At 43.7% G+C, this 24,220-nt stretch overlaps 1 protein-coding gene across 2 annotated transcripts in view; it reads left to right on the top strand.

Annotated features, from left to right (window-relative positions):
* LOC124164547 (dual specificity protein kinase CLK2) overlaps positions 1 to 24,220 on the top strand; it is an 80,365-nt gene that overhangs the window by 29,114 nt on the left and 27,031 nt on the right. The window contains exon 3 of one of the 2 annotated variants that reach the window (XM_046541918.1): positions 14,637 to 14,937. In XM_046541918.1, the coding sequence (XP_046397874.1) occupies positions 14,637 to 14,937 (301 nt within the window). Of the gene's footprint in view, positions 1 to 14,618; positions 14,938 to 24,220 lie in introns of both variants that reach the window. The other variant, XM_046541919.1, reaches the window with a different exon arrangement.

Below are 24,220 nucleotides of genomic sequence, written 5' to 3'. Positions count from 1 at the left end.
CATAATTTCAATTGATGTTTTCGCGGTGTTAGCGGCGTATAAGACATGAAGGCATTGATTTATTTTCTCTTTGCCATACGATAAATTGCGGGGGGTCGGAAAGCGAACTAATCCATCATGAACGTTGATCAAGTAGTGAGGCAGCGGTGAGGATAGAAATTCGGTTGTGATAAGATACCATTTTATTGGTATTGATACAAATACCGTTGTTGACATAAGGAAATCAGCATTCATATGCCTATCGATAATTAAATGTATTTACTCAAAATTATTTGTGTTCTCCTGTTTTTGGCGTTGCTAGAAGGCATTAAGTTCCCTGTTATTAGCACGGCATCGAGACAGTATAGTTCCTAGACGTCTCGTGGTCTCTCCTACGATCGTTATAGGTTATGGTTAAACTCAGCAAATCCTCATAATGCTTCTCTGCTTAGATCGTGATCATTTTACTAATCGGTGTTGCCATTGTATTTTCGATTTTTTTACTTTGCTATCCTTCAAAATATTGGTCTTTATGTTTTCTGTCTATTTTTTCGAGTGTTTCCAATCGGCATTTTAATCCGGTGTATGAAGGAGAGTGTGTAATGTGATAGATTGCTTGTACGATTCGTATGTTTGTGAATTAATGTGTTTCGGGACAAAGTTTGAATTAAGCACAGACTTTAAGTTTGCTTTAATTCCGCTGAATTTTTAAGTATTTTTTCGAGTTGGTCGTTCATTTGTCGTGAGTTACCCCTTTGTATCTTCATTTTCTTTTTATAGCTCTCCCCTTTTTTTATGCTTTCGGAGATGTGGTGTTAAAAATTATTTTATAGCTATGTTTATTTGTATCCGCCATGCATAGTACAATTTAATTCCTATGTCTACTACCGCAATAATGTGATGAAATATATTACGGCTGATTATCATTTAATTACGAGGAAACCCTCCTTGTCCTCGGTTTTCTCGATAATAATTTGCGCGGTACGAAATGAGCGAGTATGGCGGCCGCTGACGAATTGGGGCGAATTTATTGGCGCGCTGTCGGGGTTTAAAGTTAATGCTGTTGTGCGCTTCGACGTGGCCCCCTCCATGGGCAGTGGCCTTGGTACCGCGGAGAGAGAGAGAGAGCGCGCATAAGCGCTTCCTTTCCCGGAGAGAGGCGAGCGAGTGCCGTAGATGGCCAAAGGCCGCCCACTCCTCCTGTCTCCGTTGGTGGGGAGGACGGGCAGCCGTCTTGGAGTGAAAGAGGCCAAGCACTTCGCTCGCCGCGGGCCAGCATTCACCCCCGTCCGAAGCAGCCAGCGCCAGGATGTGATCGGGTGAAAGTAAGCCCCAGGGCATTGACTGGCCAGCGTTGTTGTGGGTCACTGAGCACCTCATCGTTGACGTTGAATTATTGTTGCCCACTGATAGATTTACAGAGTAAATATAAACAGGATCGCTCATGGTGGCTGTGCAGTAGCGGAAACCTGGGACCAGAAATTAAGATGAAAACTTTGGTGGTATGGGATATGGAAACATTTAGCCAAGGAAGTTTTTGTTTAAATATTTTATTGAAAACGAGGTGATTCTTCTTCATTGGAAACTTGAATCGCATTTAGAAACGAAAGAAATCTCTATCATCCGAATCATACGTCGCGTGTTCTTGAATTTGAAATGTTAATCGTAGTGGCATGCGCAGAATCCGATAATCGCTCCTTTTCTTTCACTTGGCGGATTGATTAAGCTTCCCTCGGAGTTTGGCTAGGAGTTCTCGATCTGCCGAAAATAAATTGTGATGAAATATTCGTGTTCCTGTTCCATTTGTCTTCAGCTTGCTCATTGGTCCCAAGGAAGAGTTAGATAACATGAAAAGTGTGGTATTTTTACCGATGGATCTTAATTTTTTTTGTAGTAGGAATTGGTGTTGGAGGAAAAGTAATATGGGGACTCCTGCTACCTAATTTGGTATGCTTAAAGTTCTGTCTGTTCTCTTAGTAGCTGCCAAAATCATTGCCATGGTCGTGTAGCTACCATACTTACGTACCATAAATGGTGTTTTCTCATGAAATCGAAGAACTTTAAGGAGTCTACTTCTTCGCTCAGTTATACCGAAAAGAGTACCCAACTTGGCTTGTCATTAGGCTAGTTTCAAACTATTCTATTCCAATCAACTTGTCTTACATGTGAGTAATATCAAAATATTACTGCCCAAGAAAAATGACTCGGCAAAATCATTTGGGAAATAACCAATTCCAGATTTCGGATTATCCGTGATAGTAAATTTTTGCCTTGCTACTCGCTTTATTTTCTAGGGGAAACATCATGTTTCGCCTGATTTAACAGTTACCTTCTGTTAACAAGGAAACAAAATGCAATATTTAATTTAGAATATGCCTCAATTTTTACTTATCTCTATGGTTATCATGTCCTCCATCTATATGTATATATTCCTATTAGCGAATGTCACATGTTTAGCAACGCAAACTCCTTTTCGTTGCAGTCGCTCTTTCTTGATGAGTGAGCCCGACTGCTGAATAATCGAAGGTGGTAAGAAAAGGCACATCTACGTTATAACTCGCAACCGCCTCAACAGCCATACGGCGGGAGGTACGACATAAGACGTAAATCTTTTACAAAATAAAAAGGTGAGCTGTGAGCTAAGGGTGGGTCAGTTCGATCACGCATTTATTAGTCTTATATCGTTCATGTGAAGATAGCTCTGGCGTAAGTAGGAATATGCTTTGGGGGGAGAGAATAGGATGGCCAGTGGAGACAATGGGGGTCCGGGAAATTTTTTGAAAAAGGACATGCCTGTAAATACATTTTACATACATTTGGCACAAAAAAAATAATTTTAATCAGATGCTGTTATTAAATCTCAAAACTATACAATAGTTTTAAATATTCCTTTTTATTTCTCTGATTCTTTGGGCGGAGATCTATCCCCACATCCCCATATCCCCCCATGTTTACGCCGCTGTTAGAGAGAATTTATTTAACTTTCCATTTGGCGAAGTGTCTCTCTTCTTTTATCGCTCCTATCGTAACAAAAATATAATGTGGTTTGAAGGTAGCTTTTTTCTCCAAACGATTTTCTCTGTGGTCTTCCGAAAGATCTCTGCATAATTGCCTAATCAATATAAGGTTAGCCAGAGGCTTTACGAAACTGTGATGGCCAACTATTTGATTTGCGCCCCCGATGACCTATTTCTCCTGCTTGGAGTGGACGTGACCTGGAAGGGCGAAGGCAGTTGTCGGCGCGAGGGTCTCCTCCTCTCAGTCCCTGCCTCGTCGGTGCACACGTGTTGCCGCCGTAGTCACTTGACACCCCCGGTCGCTCTGCTGGTTGCGCCGGGATCCGGTTTGCCACCCCCAACTACATCCCCCCACCCCCGTCTCCCTGTGCTTCCATCTTGGCGGCGAGACCCTCTTGCGCGACACTGCTCGTTTCTGCACTCCCCCGCTCCATTGACGCACTCGCATCTTGTGTGTCATCGCGAATGAGGGAGATGCTAGTCGCCTCGGATTTTCAGCGCCGCTCCAGCCACCGCTGATGCCAGCTGACGAGTGCGCAATCCTCGCTCGCATTCCAGCTCGTCGAGGAGAATAATGTGGCTTTCCGTCACTATTCCACGCCCCAAGGGAGCGTAGGCACGGAAGAGTCAGGCCGCGAAGTACAATTGCAATAGAGCCTCGATTAGTCGTCTTTTGTAAAAAGTAGAGTGGATTATTCGCCCATCACTACACTAACTTTCCTTCCTAAATAGTCTCCTACCTCAGAACATATTGTTTTTCAATAGAATGGGAGCCAAAGATGAAGAACAGCTATGGCACTAAAACAAAAGTAGAATTTTCTGAGAAAATGATCGTGGAGGGATAATCTCTCTCTGTTGATTATGATTTGGGTCTTTTCTTTCCATTGGAATACTTAGTCTAAGCTGTACTGTATTTGAATTAATTTTTGTATGCTGTCCTTCGTAGTTCGAAATTGACGGTCAGTGGTAAAAGGGGCGCACTTTATTAATTAAATACCTGAGCTAACTGGAATTTATTCTCGTTTGGTCGTTTCTGGTGATTTATTTGGGGCATTATATTTGGTTTCCTCGCTTCACGGTCTGCAAACATGGTATTTTTTATCAGTTTTATTAACCTTAGCTCCCACTATGACATCGAAAGTACTCGCGATGATAACTTACCCAAATGGATATCTTATCTATAGATTAAATTTTCTATATATTGGGCTTATCGGATAAATTGTTTCAATGAAGAATTTTGATAAACTCATCGTATTTGAGGTGCAGTAATTAGAGCGTCATATTGTGATGATATCTTAACTACGAAAAAGCGTGGGGCCGTTAATGGCAGGAATTCTCGTATCATGTTGTGTGCTTATTTTTTCATTTAAAAATGATAATTCCTATTGCATTTTCTTGCAGTGGAGTAGACCTTACTTTACATCATAAGAGCTTTCCGTCAAATTAATGGTGTGGCACCCGTTATATCATAAATCGTAAATATCATATCGTAAATCAGTTTGGCTTTTGATAAATTGGAGTTACTCAACCTAATAGGGGTTAGTTGTGTGGGGAAGTTTTTCCGCGAAATCTTTTGTCTTTGTCGTTTTTTATCCTCTTATCTATAGTCTTGGTGTCTTCTCAATTTTTTAACGGATTAATTTATTTTTGTGCGTCGCCTGTTTTGTAACCTCGTGGATGATTATAGGCGTGGCATTAGTTTCCTTTCTGCTCAGCTGTCGGTGGCTGCATTTCGAGTCTTGGTACTGGCCTCGTCGGTGATTGTAGTGGAGCTGCACGTCTCCACCCCCGACTCCCGTTCTTTCTCCCTCGGCTCGCCAAGGTCCCTCCCGCGATTAGTCAGCAGCTCCGCAGCTTTCGATGGCCGTGGGCTAGAGTGAGAGCATGTTTTTTTCACGCACTCCCCCACTCCCCGACCTTCCCCTCCCGACTGCCCCAGCTCCTAACCACACGTGATTGAGGAAAAGATCTTGCTGCTAATAAGAAAACTTAGGGCCTAGAATACCTTAGCGCTTTTATATCACGAATAGGCATAATCGAACTTCATGTTCTTTTGGGACGAATGAAAGAATGGCCAAGCGGAGTAAGTATGCGATTTGATGCGAAAACCTAGTCTATTAATTTGCTGAAGATACGTTCATCTGTCGGAAATTCGAAAAAAAATTATCATAGGCTTGAAGATTTAAGAGTATTTAGGTTCATTTTTTAGGAATAAGGTTCACCAAAATAACCTGGTAGCTGGTGTTATAAATGCGGAAGGTCACCTGGCGAATAGAATTTTCGAAGTATTGCATTAACCAAGAGTAAACATTGGCTCCATCTAATGATTCAACTTATTCACAAAGCTAGAATTTTTATTGCGAGTTAAACGTTCCAGTTTTTCTTTGATTATGTATTCTATACTCCTGCCGAAAATTTTCAGGTGTTTAATTTATATGTGAGTAATTTTTGTTAGCATGTTAGCTCCTATTCTTGATATACTTTTGTTGGTATGTCTTTTTTAACACACACGAATAATTTCTGGAATATATATCGATAGACTAGCTGATTGTGTGTCGCAAATCTTGTGCGCTCTTCTAATTTCGAGCTCTTGGTTCGCGTAAACCCCCTTCGTTCGTTGCACCAAACACCCTAGAGGTTGCTCGCAAGACATGTAGATGTAAATTGGTCCTTGTTCGATGGTCTTCCTGGAATTTTGCCGCTAAGGTCTGCAGGTATAGCCGCTCGACGCTCTTGCCCTGTCAGCTGTTTTTGTTTTGGCAAATGTCCCGCGACCCAGTGAAAGTGGTCCTGCCGTGTTGTGTCGATAGTGCGGCGATGATAGGGCGCTTGACCTTAATGTGCGTCGCATCATCCTCGGGGATGCCGGCTTCGTCGGACTTGTTTTCTGCCCCCACTCCCCTGCTCTCTCCCTCCCCCGACGCGCGGCGAGGGCGGCCGTGGCCTGGTGCGCGACAGTCTCTCTCTTGGCTTCGAGAGGGCAAAACCGAGGAGCGAGAGCTTGTTTCATGCGTGTTTTATTCGAGAGTTGAAGGCGACGTGTTTTGTCGTGGACCACTATATTGTGTTTGATGGTGCCTCTGTTGGCTATCCCAGTGGCAGTGTGCGTTGTGAAGTGAGTGGGATGAAAGTTGTTTGGCGGCGGGCACCTTGCCCCCGGGCTTGGCTGACGACTGAGGGGAGCTGTTGAGCAGCAACCGCGGAGATTCCAATGGCCGAGGATAAATAACAGTTCGGAGGAGACTCTTCGTGCCCTCTGCACTCGAGGCGTGGATGCGGGCGGTAAGCCGCCCCAACAGCCAGGATGGCCCGCCTGTGGAGCGCGGCAGCGGTATAGGCTACATGACTTTGTGCCTTCGAGAGTAAGAGCCCACTTAAAGGGTATCACCCCCTCAGATTAGGTGGCGCTAGCCTCGCCAGCTTTCGGGGATAGTTGCGGGATTTTGGTCTGCCTCTCCGGTCTTCTGTTGCGCCGTTAGCGGTGACGCGGCCTTCCAGATGGTTGTGATGCCCGCACTGGCAGTCACCTGGGTTCCCAGGTATTGTTCATCTTCCGTGACAGTCGCTTGCGCCTTGTGGGTTTATTGGGACAGTTCAGCGTGAGGAAGAAGCCGAATCATAAAGTGGAATTAACTTCGGTACCCACCGTAACTAAAACGCAAAGATTGGTCCCTTTGTCAATTTTACATGGGCAACTCGAGTTACTTGCGAGAGTGGATAGAGTAAATTATATCAACTACGACCAAAGTTTGTTTCTGAACTGGTGAAATTTTCACACATTAACTACGTATAAAAAGTCACTTGTCACATCAATTCTCAAGTCTTTGATAGCTGCCATCGCGCTGAAAATATCGTCTACATAAATGATCTTTAGAACCCCAAGCGAATGAAAATCATTTGGTAATTACTGTGGATGTTGTAGCTGTTCTATTTGCCCCTGCGCTTGTATTGATGACGTTAGCGACGTACCTATTGCTTCACCCTCGCTGTTACTATGAAGAACATTGTGCAGGCTCATAATGAAATTTCCTTAATTCCAACCCAAAAATTAATTTCGTTCGTAGAATTTCCCATTTAAGTAAAACTTTAGCATATTTCGCAGTGCTCTCCGTGAGCATGATGATCGGTTTGTTTTGCTGTGGTTTCAAGTTTTTCTTTTTTATTGTGACTCTCAATGTTTTAAGAATCTTCATTCTCTCGTCTCACCACAGTTGCATTTTTTTTACCCGTATGGAGTGATCACTTATCGCTGCATTTCGAGCAATTAGCGCTTAATCGTTGCAATAACAGTGCGTATTAAGTTGAATTCCTTCGCCCTGGTCGTGTGTTGTTATTGAAGGGGGAGGTCGGCTGACAGTCGTGGTTCGCTTGTCGGCCGTTCTCTTGTCGCTGCCCATTGCAGAAAGCTGGAATGGAAACGGAGATAAATGCGGGGCACGTTCTAGGTGCGTCGTTCTCCTTTCGCACTGGTGATACTGATTGGCCAGCCCCCGTTGGCTGAATCATTTAATGGTCACGCTGTCGCTCTTGACGGATGCCTGTCACCTCTAGATGGTCCTCAAACATATCGCTGCGTCTTGCAAGTGACATACATGGGTTGCACATCGCCTCTTGGCTTCCAGCGTGCTCGATAGCTTCATATTTCCCCCGTTCTTGGGCGGGAAAGTGTCGATAGTAAAGATAAGAACCGAATTCGATCGTCGGTCTGAATTTGAGAAAAGTAATTCAGTGGCATTCAGTAATTCAGTAAATTATAAAGCTCCTAAAATCCCTACCTTATTTTGATGGAGGGAGCTATGAACCCATCAAAAATATCCAACCAAAGACGGATTAGAATGGTGAAAGATAGTTTTCGCATAGGAATTCGAAAGTTCTGTAGTAATTGTTTTCAGTAGTGTTATGGGTCACTTACTACAAGGTTCTATCCTTTCTTAGAGCCATGTTTCCGTTAATATTATAGTTTGATTGCCCGAGTGTGGCATAAACATTTAATTTTTTTAAGCTTTCATTTCCCATGCGGCTACTCTAATTAATTTTCGTATTAATACGCCATCTTAGTAATATGCATGTATCGCTTCCACCTTCAAAGCATGTCTTTCTGGATATGTTCACAATCTTATGCTATATCTCATCCTTTCCATTTCAATCGCGTATTACTGTCTCTAAATTTCCGTTTGTTACGCTACGTACGTTCTTCGGCTGTGTTCGGTTATTCATAAGTCGCTGCGTGGCTTATCCAACGAAGCATGCCCCTTCAATGGTGGTGGTAAACTTAATCCGCTTGTCAGCTTTCTTTTAGTGCTAGCCTCACTATGTGCTGCGATCATTTTTGGGCTCTTCGCATATCGTATTCAGACAGCAGTCGTACCCACGTATGATTCTCTGCCTTCCAATTAGGTTGGGCGAGAAAACTGTGGCGTTTTATTTACAGCTGAAAAAGCTTGTCTGCACTGACGGGGCACTATCCTGGACATGAGCTCTATGCTATTCCTATCTTTCCTGTTTCTTTTGTTAATCTGATTTCTTACTTTAACAGGCGCGTTATTATATATTTGCATTTGAGGTGACTGTGAGTTGCGCCATTTAGGTCTTAAAGTTTCCGCATGATTGTATTCATAAATATTATTTCATTGCGACGAAGCTGTACCAGATGCCCAAGTTTCATTTCATTTCTTTCATGTCATACCTGAATGTCTACCTTCCTCCCGAAATTCCCAAATTGTCGACCAGACAATTTTGTAAAGGTAACGGTGTTATTTCCATTATTTGGGGCCTTAAATGTCAAAAATAATAGTTGTGTATAGATGGCTAAAATCCTTTAAAAATTTGTAGCGTTTCCTTTGATCATGTTTTGTGAATGCAGTCTGAATATAAACTGTCTTCGGCATTTCTGCGACCAAACGTATTTTTTTGGTCCAATTTGTATGCTGGTGATATTTATTTTCTGGAGAATTCGATTTTATTTTAAAACGTACTTCATATGTGACGTTAAATTAGTATGTGCTATTTTTATCGTCAGTGACTGCGTTTAGTCTCCAGATGTCAAATTCAGACTTGATATAATTCAACTCTGCCGCGTTGGCGGCTGTGATATTCACATTAATTGCAATGAGGAAAATCCCCTGGACCAGGAATCTAACCACGGAAATTTGGCTTTCCAGGGTACTGTGCAGACTACTATGCTACTCAGGTACCTTGGAAAATTGACTTAGGTCCGCGGTTTTACTTCCGGTCTACCGAATTTTTCCGATAGCAATTAATATGAATTTAACTCCAGACCATGAATTTTACGGACTTATAATCTCGTTGAAATATTCTGTATTTAAATGTATTTTAGATATTTTTTGTATTCTTAGTTTAATATAGCGCAGGAAGTTTTCTGCAGCAATACATCTATGGCATTTTGGCAATCTTGAGAGTGCTATATATCAATCAATATTATATTGAAAGAAATGAATTTTGGTAACCTTGCAAATGGATGATAATGAAGTTATGCAAGTGTTTTTCCTAAAATAATTTTCTACAGTGTAATATTGATTGAGATATCACCTCTCGAGATTACATCGAAGTCTACAATGGACTCGCAAAGCAATAATGGGAGTACTCAGCCCGCATGACCACTCCGAATTTTTTTGTGATCTTAATATTGATTTATATGAATCTTTTTTTTTTATAGGGCAAGTATTACTTGGGGAATAATTTTGAGCATCTGGCTTCCAGTAAAGGCCCTACGGGATTAATTGAATATCATTTCGTAGCTGACCGACTCGCAGTAATATCTTGCACTAATGGGAAAGGATTACTTTTTCCTGATGACTGTGAACCGATATCTCATCAAGCGATGGAGATAAAATCATCAGCACCGATTGAAGTCGTAATATTGATTAGGTGCCTCAATCTTATAGTATTAAAGTGGGCATGTATATTACTTTCCACCGATATTTGTGCAAGACCGTAAACTACCGTAAAGAAACAAGCCCAAATCGTAAACATCGTAAACAATCACCCAATGAGCTTCTTCACACGGAAGGGGGGCAATGGGTGGAGAATCACGTGATCTCGGACATTTGCCCTCCTGCGCAGAAGTCTCTTGTCTATATTTCCCCTAAGATTGATACCATCCGTCGTCGGTACGTGCTTAATATATATAAGGACTAAGAGATAACGAGGGTTATACCATATGTCCATCTATTTGATCCTTGGAATTTTCAATTAACGTCATAGTTGCAGGCGAAGCGGCGGTAGCGATGCGAAGTGTCATATCTCTTTACAGACAGAAAACGGTTGGAATAGTACATTATGTCCATAATTAGGTCCTTCAAGGACCATTCCAATTATCGGATTTATTCGACCCGATATTTTTATCCGGGTATATGGGACATACCAGCAATTGAGTGATGAGTTGCCCCTCGATCCTCTAGCCGGGTAGGCAATCGAAAGTCAAAACCAGTTGTTATTATTTCATTTTAAATTATTTCGTTCTCGGGAGCAAAATGTTGGGACGAAACGTAATGAAAATATAACTGAGGAGCCAAACTCCGGGTCGAAACTAAGCTGAGACCGCGGAACGATACTAGTTGTTGAGAGCAAGACTTACGTACCCCAGGCACCATTTGCTTTACCTTCGAATGGCCAAATTTCGAGCCGGTTGCTTTGCGCTACATTTTCTTTTCCCTGCCTGTCACATTGCATTTCGTTTAGTTTATCCTCCTTGTCCGAGTCCCGCCGTTGTCGGAAGTCTTTCGCCCGGCCCCTCCAGTGGTTTCGGCCCACCACCTTGGAAGCCGTTTCCTTCCTCTGTCTTAGCAGCTTCCTGACTCCCCTCGACAGGATGTAGATAGTGAGTTTGTGGTTGTCAGTGGTGGATGATGCGCTTGAGGAATGTGCTTTCGGTCGGCCGTGTCGCGCTGCTGGTGCAGTTGCTGGGCGCCCACGGCCGAGGACCAGGTCGCGGTCGTGGGCCATGACCTCCAGCCCATGGGCTCGCAGGTCCGCTTGAAGGTCGCCTGGGAGAGCGCGAATCGGGGGTAAGAGAAGACCCTCGCGAGGACCCTTTGTCGATGGGCAGTCACCTTGGATCGATCACACGTGATCTTCCGCGTATGGAAACGCCCTTTTCATTGTGCTTTTTTCCAGGCGATTATAACATTTCTTTGAACTTAAATTATTGTCTTTTGTTTGCACGCTTCCGAGTTGTACGTACAGTTTAAGACTCTCGAAAAATAATAATAATAAGCTTTCCAGGATTTTTATCTCCAACTCTTGTAACGCGGTTGTTTTATTTGTCAGAGAAATAGTAATGACTGTGTTTTAATATCCAATTAAATTTTAAGGTTTCAATGATGTTTCGGCTTGCATATTTTTATCGTGTTAAATGACATTGAATTCAAAACCTGGCTCGCTTTTACTAAAAAGAGGTGCTCAGTGCCTTGTTTTTGTTATATTCCTTTAATATTTTTATGCATGTATGTTATAACCAGTTTAAATAAAAAATATAAATTAGGATTTATGAAAAAAATAGCTTTACAGCGTGGACTTGACGCAATCTATCATAGTTGTAACAAATTGCAGAGCTATAGCGACAAACTACCGAAAACAGGGCACTGAAATTTGGTTCAGATGTTTATTAGCCTAGATTTCTTTCCGAACTTTAATTCTCAAGTACGCGTTACGTCAACGTTAGTTTTCATTTTGAAATGTCTTCATCCAATAATTAGGGTTATAAATTGCTATATGCGGTCGCAAAGCGCACAAAAAAATGAATACGACACTGCGCGTTCCTAAGATTCGCGTTTTCTTTTGTTAATTCAAAACGGACCTTGCTTTACACAATATTTCGCACTAATTTCACCAGATTCTGCGATAATTTTTCTGTGACCTTCGCCCTTATTTATCATAAAATTAATTTATGCGGGAAATTTTCAGAGGTTCATCACTTGTTTTGGTCCACGTTAAAGGATGCTGGGGTACTTCATATAACGAAGTGTGACGTTTTTCCCCTAAGATATCTTGTCAATTGGTAGTTGCTGTTTTTCCATTTTTTACCTTTTTCCTTGGTTATTGTATTTGATAACCGCTTTATATAATGTTAATGAGCTTAGGTTTGTAAATTAAATATTTTTCTAGAACGTGGCCGGTTCTATTTTGACGTTACGCGCATTTCAACCCTCTATTTTAATACACTGTTTTCTTCACGGACTTCCATTTCTGTGGTATTTGCAGAGATTTTGCTATTTTTTGTGGAGGTATCACGTTTTTCTGTTTAACGATCACTTGCTGTTTTTTTGCCGGTGAAGGAATAGGCTCTTGGCCATTGCTACTCTTACACCCTTCGTTACCCCTTTGTAATGTAGTAATTTCAGTCCTAAACAAATTGCAACATGTAACCGTGTTGTATATTCACTCTTTTTATCGCTCCATGGAATTTTATACCTGGGACCTTTAACCATCTTGTTCCATTAGGCCAGCGGTTCCCAAACTTTTTCTTTCCGTGACCCATTTTAGCTCATTCTTTTTAGCCGCGACCCCCTAAAAATGGTCGTCCAAGTTTAAGTACGTTGTTCACCATATTATTAGTATCTCGCGACCCCTTTCCGAACGGCCTACGACCCCCACTTTGGGAACCACTGCATTAGGCCTATTAACACCCATATTTTTGGTGATGCCTTGGGGACGTAGGTATTAGGTATAACGTATATAATATATGGTTGATTACTTGGGGCGAAATCAGAGAATGCGGGATCCTATCTTGATCAACGCAAATTCTTTTCCATGAGAGTAATTTTCGATTAACTGAGGGTAGATGTACATAGGGTAGGTAATTAGTCATTTTTCGTTGCTTATTGAATGTTAAAACTTCCTCTCTGATCTTGAAATTGGTGGGGTAGGCCCTAGCGAGCATTAACGGATCTTAATTATTGAAATTTTACGTCTTAAGAAATTGTGAGGTAATATTAAAAAAATAGATTCAAATCTTGAAAAGCGTTATTTATTACTTAGAACATTTTAAGATGATGGCTTAGCTTAAAACGAGTTATTCGTTGCCAGAGAAGACCAGTCGAGATGCGCTGCGCTCTTTAAGCGTGCACTTGCGCCAAATACCGCAAAAGTAAGTCGCTAGCTTACCTGTGATTATTTCCCTGAATAATTTTCCTCTTTGCTGAACTTCCTATTTGTATTTCATCTGCTCACTAAATTATTTATGAACCTGGCCTTTTCAAGGGGTATACTTTTGATGACTAGTAGTAATTTTGCTAATGGTGGACGTTTTCCAGTTTTCGCAAAATATTTCTTATCTACGTAGTGTATTTAGCGAATAGCCTCATCAGCAGCTGAACGTAAGCCTCCCATATGTGAGCCCGTTTTCACAAAACTTCTGTTTCTGCGGCTGGGTTAACGTGGTAACAAGGGCATATAGTTACTATAGCTGAACCGAATTAATTCCAGATCTTAAATATTTGGTCTTTACTTTATGCTGAAGATCTTTTACTACTTTTTTACTCCTTAAAGATATAGTCTTTAAACTTGATTAATCCTCTTTTGTTGTCATTATTATTATTAAACATCGTTAATCAAGCTATTATTTCGTATATAGTTGACCAATGACAGCAATTTCCTGAATCTCAAACATGAAATAAATTACCTCAGTATTTTTCTCGGTTGTAGAATGCTCATTATTGAGATGCAGGCAATTGTGGTAACATATATACTTTAATATATCCTGGTTATTTAAAGATGGTAACATTTAATTAAGGTTTTAAACGTTTAATTCTTCAAGGATATGGACAAATTTTGGCCGTGTAAGCGGGGGCGTTGCCAGAGAAGATGAAAAATTAATGTGGAAAAATTATCTTATATGCCTAAATGCAGTGGTGATATTCCATTATCCTCTTCGGAATTGTCATGTCTCATTCAAATTTACTCATTCGTTCTTCTCTGATAGCTATTTCGAAAATTTCAATGTGACCATGCTACCTTTGAATTAATGTATTTCCAAGCACATTTTGCTGATAATGAAATAGTTTTTTGTGAGGTTATGCGCTTTCCATACAATTTTTCGAGTAATTCCGAGTATTTCCTGTTATACAGCATTCGAATGATGCTCAGTAGCTGTTCGAATTATTTTATATTTTGTCAATTTTTTATCCGTTTTGAATACGGTGATAACCCGTAAAATGAATGCATATATATATGCTGTTTGTAAAATTGCAAAATAATATGGAAGTTAAGGAATTTCTGTTCATTATTTTTACCTTCAGCCCGAAAATACCTTTCCTACGTCGTATTCATGTTATTCTTTGAGTGTCTTTACAGTTACATTTTCCTATGGATAGATTGGACATTTTACATAAGATAAGAGTCGTTAAGATTGGTAAAATATTCATTAAGTTCTTTTAAAGATTATAGATAGACGTAATCGAAGTCGTCACCATTTTGCTCGTCGTTATTTCTGTATTTCTCTAAAGTCCTACTCTTTGCGATCATCAAGTGCTCCTATGAACCCTAAACCCCCTTTTGGCGTGTGTGTGTCTGCATGGGTATGCCCGAGTGTCAGCGTGTATTTGTGTGCATGCATCATGTGTTTTGTGGTGGAAGCGTGGCACGGGGGCTAACGGGTACTAGTATGTGTTTGGCTGGCAGCTCGGAGCGGGCGCAGCGCAGCCGGCAGCACGAGCGCGGGAGCAGCGCGGAGCGGCGCTACAAGCGCAGCCACCGCCGCTCCCCCTCATCCGCCGCCTCGCACCACCATCATCACGGCCACCACGGACACCACCGGCACCACCGCGACGAGGACGTCTCGCCTCCGCCGCACCACCTGGCCGCCGCCGCGCCTCCGCCACCCCCGCCACCGCCCCCGCATCACCGCACCTCCCGACACCACGGTCACCACCGACACCACCACGGACACCACCGCGGACAGCGTTCGTACTCTTCCGAGCAGGTAGGGTTTGTCGGCTCCGCGTCATCACATCCAACACCCCACTCCTCCCCCACTCTGTTGCGAATCCCCCTGCCTGCCGGCGCACCTCGTCTATATTGCTGCTGACGCTCTCCCCTTCCAAATGTGTACCGCTCTTCCCGTTCATTATGTGATGGGTGCTCTTCATTCAAGCCATGCCTCGAATCTGGGCGAGTCTTGAAGCCAGATAATGTTGATTTTAATAAAACCGCCAGCTCTTTTAGTTGTTACGCTCTCCACTTTTTATTTGGCATATATAATTTACTGACTTGAACGCGTCGCCATCAGGTCATGTTTTTAAAATGTGGACAGTTAACGACTAAAAAGGCTTTGAATTTTCCATTGACTCAATCGCTGATTTGTGTCACAGAATCTTGCCAATCTGTGTGTGTCGACCACCTCCAGCCCCCCAGCGACACACTTAGAATGGAAAGCAGAAACTGAGACACAAGTCCAGTGGTATCCATGTACTGATGTCATCCGGGGACGAAACGATTAACTTCCCGTTCGCGTAATCAGTTTGACGGATATTTATCAAAAGTTGATTCATGACAATGTGTAGGGGAATGAATAATGCTCTTTCAAATCGTGCTTTTCCCTGTGTCGGGTATGCATGCGGTGTGGCCGGCTGGTAGCGGGGCCCCTATGCCTCTCCCACCCCTTCCTCATCCCCACCAATATATTTGTGTATTTAACATGTAATTTTTGACGGGTTTTGCGTAGGTTGTTATTTTTGCTCTGCCTCTTCTTTATATTTCGTATTCAAGTGTCTGGGCATCGTTGAAAGAAGTTGATGGCCGAAAGGTGAGTGTGCTAATGGACATTTATGACATATTTATTTGTATCTATCAGTATAGTTATAAATTTTACATCATTTTAACTGTTCTGTCATTTATGGATACATTATAGACTTGGTGACATTGAATTAGATGCTGATAAAAGGCATTGGCTCTAAATTCTTTCTTTGACGAGGAGGTATTTCGAGCCACGCTTTTGTAGTCCTTTGTTGACTACTGTTGCCGTAGTGTTCATCCTATTTGGCGACTGGCCCTTTCCCCCGTTATGATTTACTTGGTGAAAAAATATTCAAATAAATAGTGTGCCGTTTTTTATGTACACAGAATGCCATGTCTTGAGGATTTGATTTGTGAGGTATCGTTTGGCCTACACGGGTCCCTATTTCCCTCTCCCCCAACAGCATCAAAATTTTATGATTAGCTTATAAAAGTTTGCGGGTTCAGGTGTGTTTTTTCCAACGGAAGAACTTTGTGTAAGATGGTCCCATGTCGTTTTCAAGACATTCAGTGAGACGACTTCTTCCGTTAATTAGGCAAGGTGTGCATTCATTTGTCTCAGTTGTAAGAAGGGCGGGGGCGTGCGCGATTTTCTGCGCACGTCCCGCCGTTTGCAAATGAGTGAATGTTGCTGACGTCCGAAGGGGGCGCCCAGGCCGTCTCTCTGCTTTCATATGTCCTCCCTGTTTTTTTTTGTTCTTCTCTATTACGAAGATGGTTCGGAGGGAGGAGCGAGGAGAGCATGTGTCACACAGATCTGCATTTCACTTGATGTACATGTATATGAATATACTTTTGTCTCCTTAACCCTACCTTACCCAACCCCTACCCGCTCACTGAGCTCCTACCTTAAAAGACTGCTCCCCGGCGCCTATCGGAGGAATCGCCGAGTTTCCTTCGCCTTCACTGGGGCCGCGAATACCACTCATAAGACAGGTGGTTTGACGCTTGTCGGTGGAACCTCGAGATTGGAAAATAAACATATTATACACGTTTATTTTAATTGCGCAGACCATGGTTTCAACGAATGGGTGTCAATATCAACGGTTCTTTGGACCCTCAATAGTACCGTTGAGGTATCGAGGAACTATGTTAATGGCATCATGTTGAAACTATGATCGGCTCCACCAAGTAATTGAATGGAATAAACAACGTGACTATTATTTTATTACAAATGATGTAGCATAAATATATTTGACCAACATAGGGGTCGTTGGAATTTTTTACAGTCATAAATGAGAAATTGCCTGGTTATCAAATATCCGTCTCTCTGAGGACCATAGAATTACCTCCATGTTGGGTGTCCATGGTAATGGAATGGTATTGCTCGTTTACCTGTAACTTTGCCATCTGATCGTGGCGTTATTATTTTAGCCTTCGCTGTGGGTACGTCGTAGTAATCACTATATTGACCACTCATCTCTCTATCGCCCGCCAATGCCTTCAAACTGAATTTCTTTAATTGGCCCTCGTGCGATAATTGTGAGTACACTGGACAAGAGGGTTTTGGAACTATATTTTTTTCGGGATTCTGTCTGTAATTTTTCTTTCTGCGACGCGTTAGATGCTCATCGAAAAACTAAAGATAATAAAAGTTTGGGGTTGATTTAGTTGCAGAAGTTTCAAAGAACTCGTCACTCCCTCTGTACCGGTCGTCTTAATTAGTTTTTCGTGATGCATAGCATGTACAAAGCGTGCGTTATGACGTTGAAAATTTCTATGTCCTGAATCATAACATGCTGTTTATTTTATAGGTTCCGTAGTTGTTTGGAAGCCGGATTATCATGAAACTTCTCGTAGGGCCAGGACTTCGTCCGATTCCATTCCATATTTTTCAACTGCCTACATCTTACTAACTTCTTAAACTCTTACGTGAATAATTTCTTGCATCCGCGCGGATTTTTGCTCTGGTTTGCATCTTTTTTTCGCATTACCGGGTCCTCTTCATTCCAAGTTGCTGTCGAATCTATTCTCCCCTCTTTTCATAGATAATCAGTAGTAACTGACAAGTTGGAGTGAGGCTAGTGGAGGTTTATATTTTACGGCGCCGGGGTGCGTTGTATGCAGTCACTGAATCCCTTCTTACCTTCCCCGCCTCTTCTTGGACCACTGGCCCCGGAAACTCACGGGGTACGCAGCGGGCGCTGTTGTCTTTATGGGTACTTTGGGAAAAACTACACTCCTTTTCCTTTGATTTGTATTATTTTGTTGTAGCATTTTGTTACCCTCGTTGAAGAAATGAAATGATACGCCCTCTGATCAGTTCAGAATACATGTGTCTGATGCCAATATGAGTTGTGATGTCCCTTTGGCCTATCCCGCCTCCCGTGGCCATGTGTCGCTTGCGTATCTATCTCCCCTGACCGATGGCGAGCGATCCGTGACTTTTAACCCGCTGCCAAAATGCTTACCTTTCGCGCCTTTCCGGTCCCTCCCGTGTGTATTTTCAGTGCCGTAATTGCCCAAGGCAGAGCGATCAGCTGCAGGATCGCTCGTCGTTGGCGTTATGCAGAAGCTTCGTTCCCATCCCTCGATACACTTGTTTCGAATGACGCGTCAAGCGCGCGGATATCTCAGGTAACTTGCTCGTGACGAGCTAGAAAGCTGGTGGAAATTTCAGGTGGAATATTTAAATCGAATATGGCCTTTAATAGTTCCATCGGAGATCTCCATATCCTTGGTTTTCAATTCTGCATTTGGTTCACAATCTAAAATATTAGGTCTATATTTCTGGAACCACTAGATTTATTAAAAAAATCCTCCTTTTCTTCTTGGTTTAGGAGGTAATTCGTCCAACTATCCCCATGTTTATGTTGTGGATGATGTCAACATAAAGGCGACAGATGAAGTATCTGGGAGTTACGTTAATTTTGAACCTATAAAGGGGAACGCATATATAACAATATATATGTTGTAACAGAGCCCTGTAAAAGATGGGATGCGTCAAGCTTGTTGTGGGAAGATTTTCCGATGAAAGAGTAAATAAGAGGTGCTATTTCGCACTCGTCCGGCCACACGTTGAATATGCAGCGACCATGTGGGATCAGACCGGCGCAGGAAGACCTAATCCGTGAACTTGAGCAACAAGAGAATCTTTCTGAGCAAGAAGAAGAATATTAGAACACCACTATAGTTCCAGCTTCCGCAGAAACGTAATATTAAGAGGGATATTTTGCCGAAGTGATAGGTTTGGGAATTCGTTTATCCCCCGAACAATAAAGGAACTAAGGTGAAATGTTTGGCGGAACTTCGTTCGAGCATTTCCTTCTATTTATCAACGGGTGGTGTCCTAACATGCCCCGCCACACGCCTATTCGGCTTGCGGGGTAGTAAGTATATGTAGATTACAAGGCTACATCTTCAAGGGACGGTAATGTGGTTTTCCACATAGCAGTTCTCTGGCCAATGTTGATAATGTTGTCGAGAAAGTGGTGAAGATAGTGTGGAATTTACAAATCAATCAGTCTCCTAGAAGACGAACCTGTTGTCAAGGGTCGTCCGCAGCGTGGAGCCCCCAGCTCGTGGGGTCCCCCTGAATCGCCTCCCCGACCTTGCGCCCCTCTTTATTCCTAGCTCCCCCTACCATCTCTCACTTCAAATTCCTTTCTATTCGCGGAGCGCCGCGTCGCTTCCGCAGCCCTACCCGAGAGGTGCTCTCGTCGTTGGTCCTGGGACGAACCCCGGCCACCCGTGGACAATCAACGGCAAGGACACGGCCTTGCTCCTGCTGCACATGAGGGCGTCGATCTCAGAGTGAACGGCAAAGGGCGACCGTTGTGCCAAGATCGGAAACACGTCACCCGTCCCCGCCTTCAACCCTTCCCTGAACGCTGTTTCCATAAATAGCATGAGTATACATACTTATTTGTGAGCTAGCCTGTCTCGGTTGAATTAGGTTGATAGGTGTATTAAATTGTGAGCGTTCGTTAGATGAGTGGTATTGGAAATTAATGGTATTGAAGTGAAATAAATTGAGGCCTTGTACATATAACACTTCATGGAATACCTCACCACTACATGATTAGCGCAACTGTATTCAACATACGTGTTCCATTATGGAGGAATTGAACCTTTTTTCTACTGGAAAGTACAAATTGGTATTATATAATTTTTGGTTTGTTCCCGGCGAACAATTGCAGTGAAGTTTTCTCGGGTTTCACACCGGGTGTTGATAGGTGTGAGACAAGACAAGGAAGGAGAAATGGAGGACCTGACCCGGTGTGAAGCCCGAGAAAACTTCACTACAAATTGGTGTACTAAATTTGGAGCTCGCGTTGGAGACGAGGATTGAGGCTCTAATATCTTCCCTATGGGTGTGTTTCGAAATGGATTGGGAAAAAATTAATTTGTAAAATATTATTAATTATTTATTAGCTGAAGCTCTTATTAATTATTCAATTCACACGTAATAGAATTTGAGAAAATATTGACTGAATCGGTGTCATAGTTTCTTCCATTTTCCTTAGTTATATCGCCTAAATATTCTAAAATTACCCCGGAGTCGCGTGGTTTCTATGTCCGCCTCGACTTTCGCTCCCTGAGCACCTCAGCGTCCGCCTTTCTTGTTTACATTTGCTCTTCGCTGGATGACCCCTCGCCCCATTCCAACAACACTCGGCCAGTCTGCCGCCCGACTTCCGCGATGCCCTCCTCTCTCTCTACGGGGGATGTCCACTCCCTCCTCCCTTTGCCGTCACTCCCCCTCCGTCTCTCTCTCTCTCCTCGCTGATTTATTTCCGTTTCCTCGCCTTTCGGGGGCGGGCGGGGGAGTATCCCTCCTCCTCTGCTCACTGGGAGAAAAAGAACTCTTCTCCAGCTCCGCTCCCTTCCCCCTCCCCTCTGGAGCTGGAGTGCGGTCGTCAGTCGAGCGCCGTGGGCGCGGCAGCGAGAGGCTTGGTGAAAGATAAGTCACCTCCCCGCTTCCTCCTTTGTGTCGTCTTGGACGAGTGCAGCACAATCGCTCCTCTCCCCGATTGGGGTGGCATGGAGGAGGAGGAGGGCTTAAAAGGGGTGGGTGCGGAGGAGGAGGAGTCGTCTGCTCCGTGCACCCTAGCCGCTGCACCCTCCGAAGACCGCACTCCGCGTTCGCCGCCGCCAGACGACGTGCAAAGTATGCTGAGCGGCGGCATCGCGTGTCTCCTGGGCCGACCCGATGGGGCGGTCGACGCCCGACCCCGGGCGCAGCTCGTGCGCAACGGCGTGCCCAAGCCCTTCGTGTCCACGTGGCGGGGCGCCGTGCCCGCGGAGAACTTCGGCTCCGAAGTGGTGGTGCCTCCCGTGCACCGGCGCGTCACCTTGGCGTGCATCGAGCCGCCCGCGCCGCCACCGCACCGCCGCAGCAGTTTCCCCTTCTACCTAGCCCTCCGCTTCCCTCCAACGACTGCTCCTCCGCAACAGCAAGACGTCGAAGAAGAGGAGGTCGCGTCGGAGGCATACGAGTGCACGGCCGCCGTGTTCCACTCGCCGGACACCCCTCCGCCCCCGCCGCCCACGCCCCTGGGGCCCCCGCTCCCACTCATTCTGCCCCTGCCCCTCGAGGTAGCAACTGTGTGCACGACCCTCTTACCCCCCTGCTTCTACTCGTGTGTGTGCTGTTTGTGTGCGCTTGCAGAACTAACAAACCCCCTTCGGCCCATGATGGACCCCCCCGTGCGCCGCTTGTAGGATTTCATTCACACTGTGGCATGACGTGGCGAATTGGTGAACGATAGCTGAGCATTTAAATTCGGAAATGGAAGGACGTGGAAATTATTGAGTACACAAGTAAGTACGCAGGTGATAGGAAAATATTGAGAGATTATCAATTGAAAAAATATTATGTTTGCTGCGCGATGGTAGTCACGCCGACGGGAAGAGTTGACATGGTCGGCGGCGTGTAAGGTCTACCCGGAAGGGTCTGCAAGGCTGTGCACCAATTGTTTACCTGACGACGAGATCCCGGGACTGAAGGCGGCCGTTTCCCGGTTTCTCTCTCCCATTCCATCCGCGTCTAAGACCCTGCTAGACCCTCAGGAGTGCGAGTATAATATTTTTTTGTGGAAACGCTGGATGGTCTTAGTGTTTCGGCTAGATTCTTGGCTATCTACTCAACGGCTGGGAGGTACGGAGCCGCGGTGGCACCCTGCGACAATGCATCAGCCCGGAAGCTAGGGACGACTTCCCCGACGTCTTATGTTGCTGGGGAAGGAAATCGGTACTTAATTTGTACGTAATTCATAGAATATTGTTTGGTCTTTTCTCGCGGCATAGGCCATGAGATTACGGTGGGAATGTGAAATATTATCATTTTGAATTTTCCTCTGCGTCCAGAAAGTAACGTTGGGTCAGATCTCGAGTTGAGAAATTTACACAAATTAGTAGCCACTAGAAGTTAGTGCATCTCTAACGACAATTCAGTTGTTGCATCTTTGTCTCTCACTTGGAAAGTGCGAGTTTTCCGTTGTTAAAGGTGTAGCGCATTTGTTTAGTTGAAAATTGGACCCTATGTTGTGTGGTCATTGCGATCTTCTCCCAGTCATAACGCTGGCGTGTGCCTGATTAATGATTGCTGTGCGTCGTTTGTCCATTGCGCCAGGAGGTGGGGAAGAAGGTATAAATAGAGCAGTCCATTAGTTCCGTGAGTGGCGATGAAAATTCTCGGTTATTCGTTGGCCGTGCGTGGCATTGGTGGCTTGTTTGCTCGCTTCCTCGTGCGCAAATGCGTGGCTATATTTATGAGCGCGGCGAGGAAGAAGGAATGCCAGCCGAGGGGGTTCGGGCTAGCCGTGGCAGGGGGAGGCATTGGACAGCCATCCGTTCTGTGAGCAATCGAGGAGGATGTGAAATATATCAATCCGACTACGCGGACGGAAGTAACTTTTATGTTTATCGTCATGGAAAAAAATCCCCGGATGTAATATTTAACCGCGGGTCTTAAGCTTTCCAGGCCAATGCGCAGATCCCTGGTCCCAGATAATGCGCGCAGATCCCTGGAACCGCGTTATCCAGGTTCCTTAATTCCCAGGAATTATGGAACCTGGGTTTTAGTAGTCTACGCGTGGAATTAGGGTACCTGAATTGCTAGTGGTCCCTGCAGTGGCCCGGAAATCCAAAATCCCGATGCAGAGGAATTTTTTGCCGTGACATTTAATGTGAATCAGGGTAAAGATCGGTTTGTCAGTTTATGGCCTAGCTTTGGACGCAGATTGTCATTGTAGAGAGGTTAAAAACAATTTATCCATGAGTCAGCAGTATTAATCCCTTTCGTATCGAACTTAGTTGCACCATGGCGAGCTTTCCTATAGTGTAGCCAAATGATTGATAGCCAACAATCATTTCCGTTGATCGAACGCCCAAGTGGAATATCGTTTTAATCCTTTTCCTCGGTGTTGTCGCATCCTAGCCATTTAATTAAGTTCGTTCAGCTCAAAATGGAATGTTCAACTAGTTGCGGTAAAATGTATTTCCAGGAAATGAAAGGATTCCCTGTTAGAAGTCAATGTCACCGTATCGTCTCTTTCCAATGTATAGGTGTGGATGCGAGTGTTAGTTTCCCCCTATGGGTTAAATAGTGGTTAAATCGGCAGCGTTTTCTTCCTGAATCAGTGGGGCTTCCTCCTCCGACCGAGAGAGGGCAGTGGCGTCTTCTTTGGCGAGAAGCTGGTCCAATATTGGACCTATCCTTAGATACAGGACCTGTGCTTCAGCGCCTGGCATCCCGCGTTTCTCAACAGTCAATGATGATGATGAAACGGAAACGTCATAGGTGGTTGTGAATTCAGATCGCAGCGGTTTAGGGAAGCAAACTCACTCTGTTTTAATCTCAAACTTATATTTCTATCGTCGTGGTATTTTAGCTCGGTGTCTAGATGTAGGGAAATTCGAAATGGGGAGAGCATCATGAATTTACTGATTGCGAGAAAAGGTGTAAATATAGTTGATAATTGGTGTGTAAATAATCTAAATTCGAGAAAATGACCTATATGTTGTATTTAGGAAATCGTCGAAAGAAAAATAATAACCTCATAGCCTTATCAGTAAAGCGCGCTCCCTTCACACTCCTTAAGCTGATGTCAGTTCGCTGGTTTAGTTGCGAGATTTTAAATGTATTAGACGTGACTGAATTGATGTAGCTAGGTGTACGGTGAAACAGTTCAGTTGCGGAATAATTCACATAATTATTTGTAAAATTTCTTTAGAGTACTCACTTTTAAATCCATCAGTATTGATTTTTTGGCGTAAGAAAAATAAGTTTCTGCCAATAATGTTTTATTGGTCAGTTGCACTGAATGTTTGAAATGCGCCACCATTTTAAAATTTATTTTTTGTACTGGAAATCCTAGTTGCCCTCCATTTTAGAAGTGAAATAGTTGTCTTTTATGTGTGAAATCCTCATTTTCTTAAAGTTCCGCCCCAAATTTAATTAATTGCTAGATATATATGCGTTTGGTGGATAACGTCAATAAGAAATTGTAAAACAGCCAATCTTATAA

This window comes from Ischnura elegans, chromosome 8 (assembly GCF_921293095.1).
Source record: "Ischnura elegans chromosome 8, ioIscEleg1.1, whole genome shotgun sequence".
Classification (NCBI taxonomy): domain Eukaryota; kingdom Metazoa; phylum Arthropoda; class Insecta; order Odonata; family Coenagrionidae; genus Ischnura; species Ischnura elegans.
Note: the sequence above shows the minus strand (reverse complement) of the source record. Positions and strands in the feature narration are given on the sequence as shown.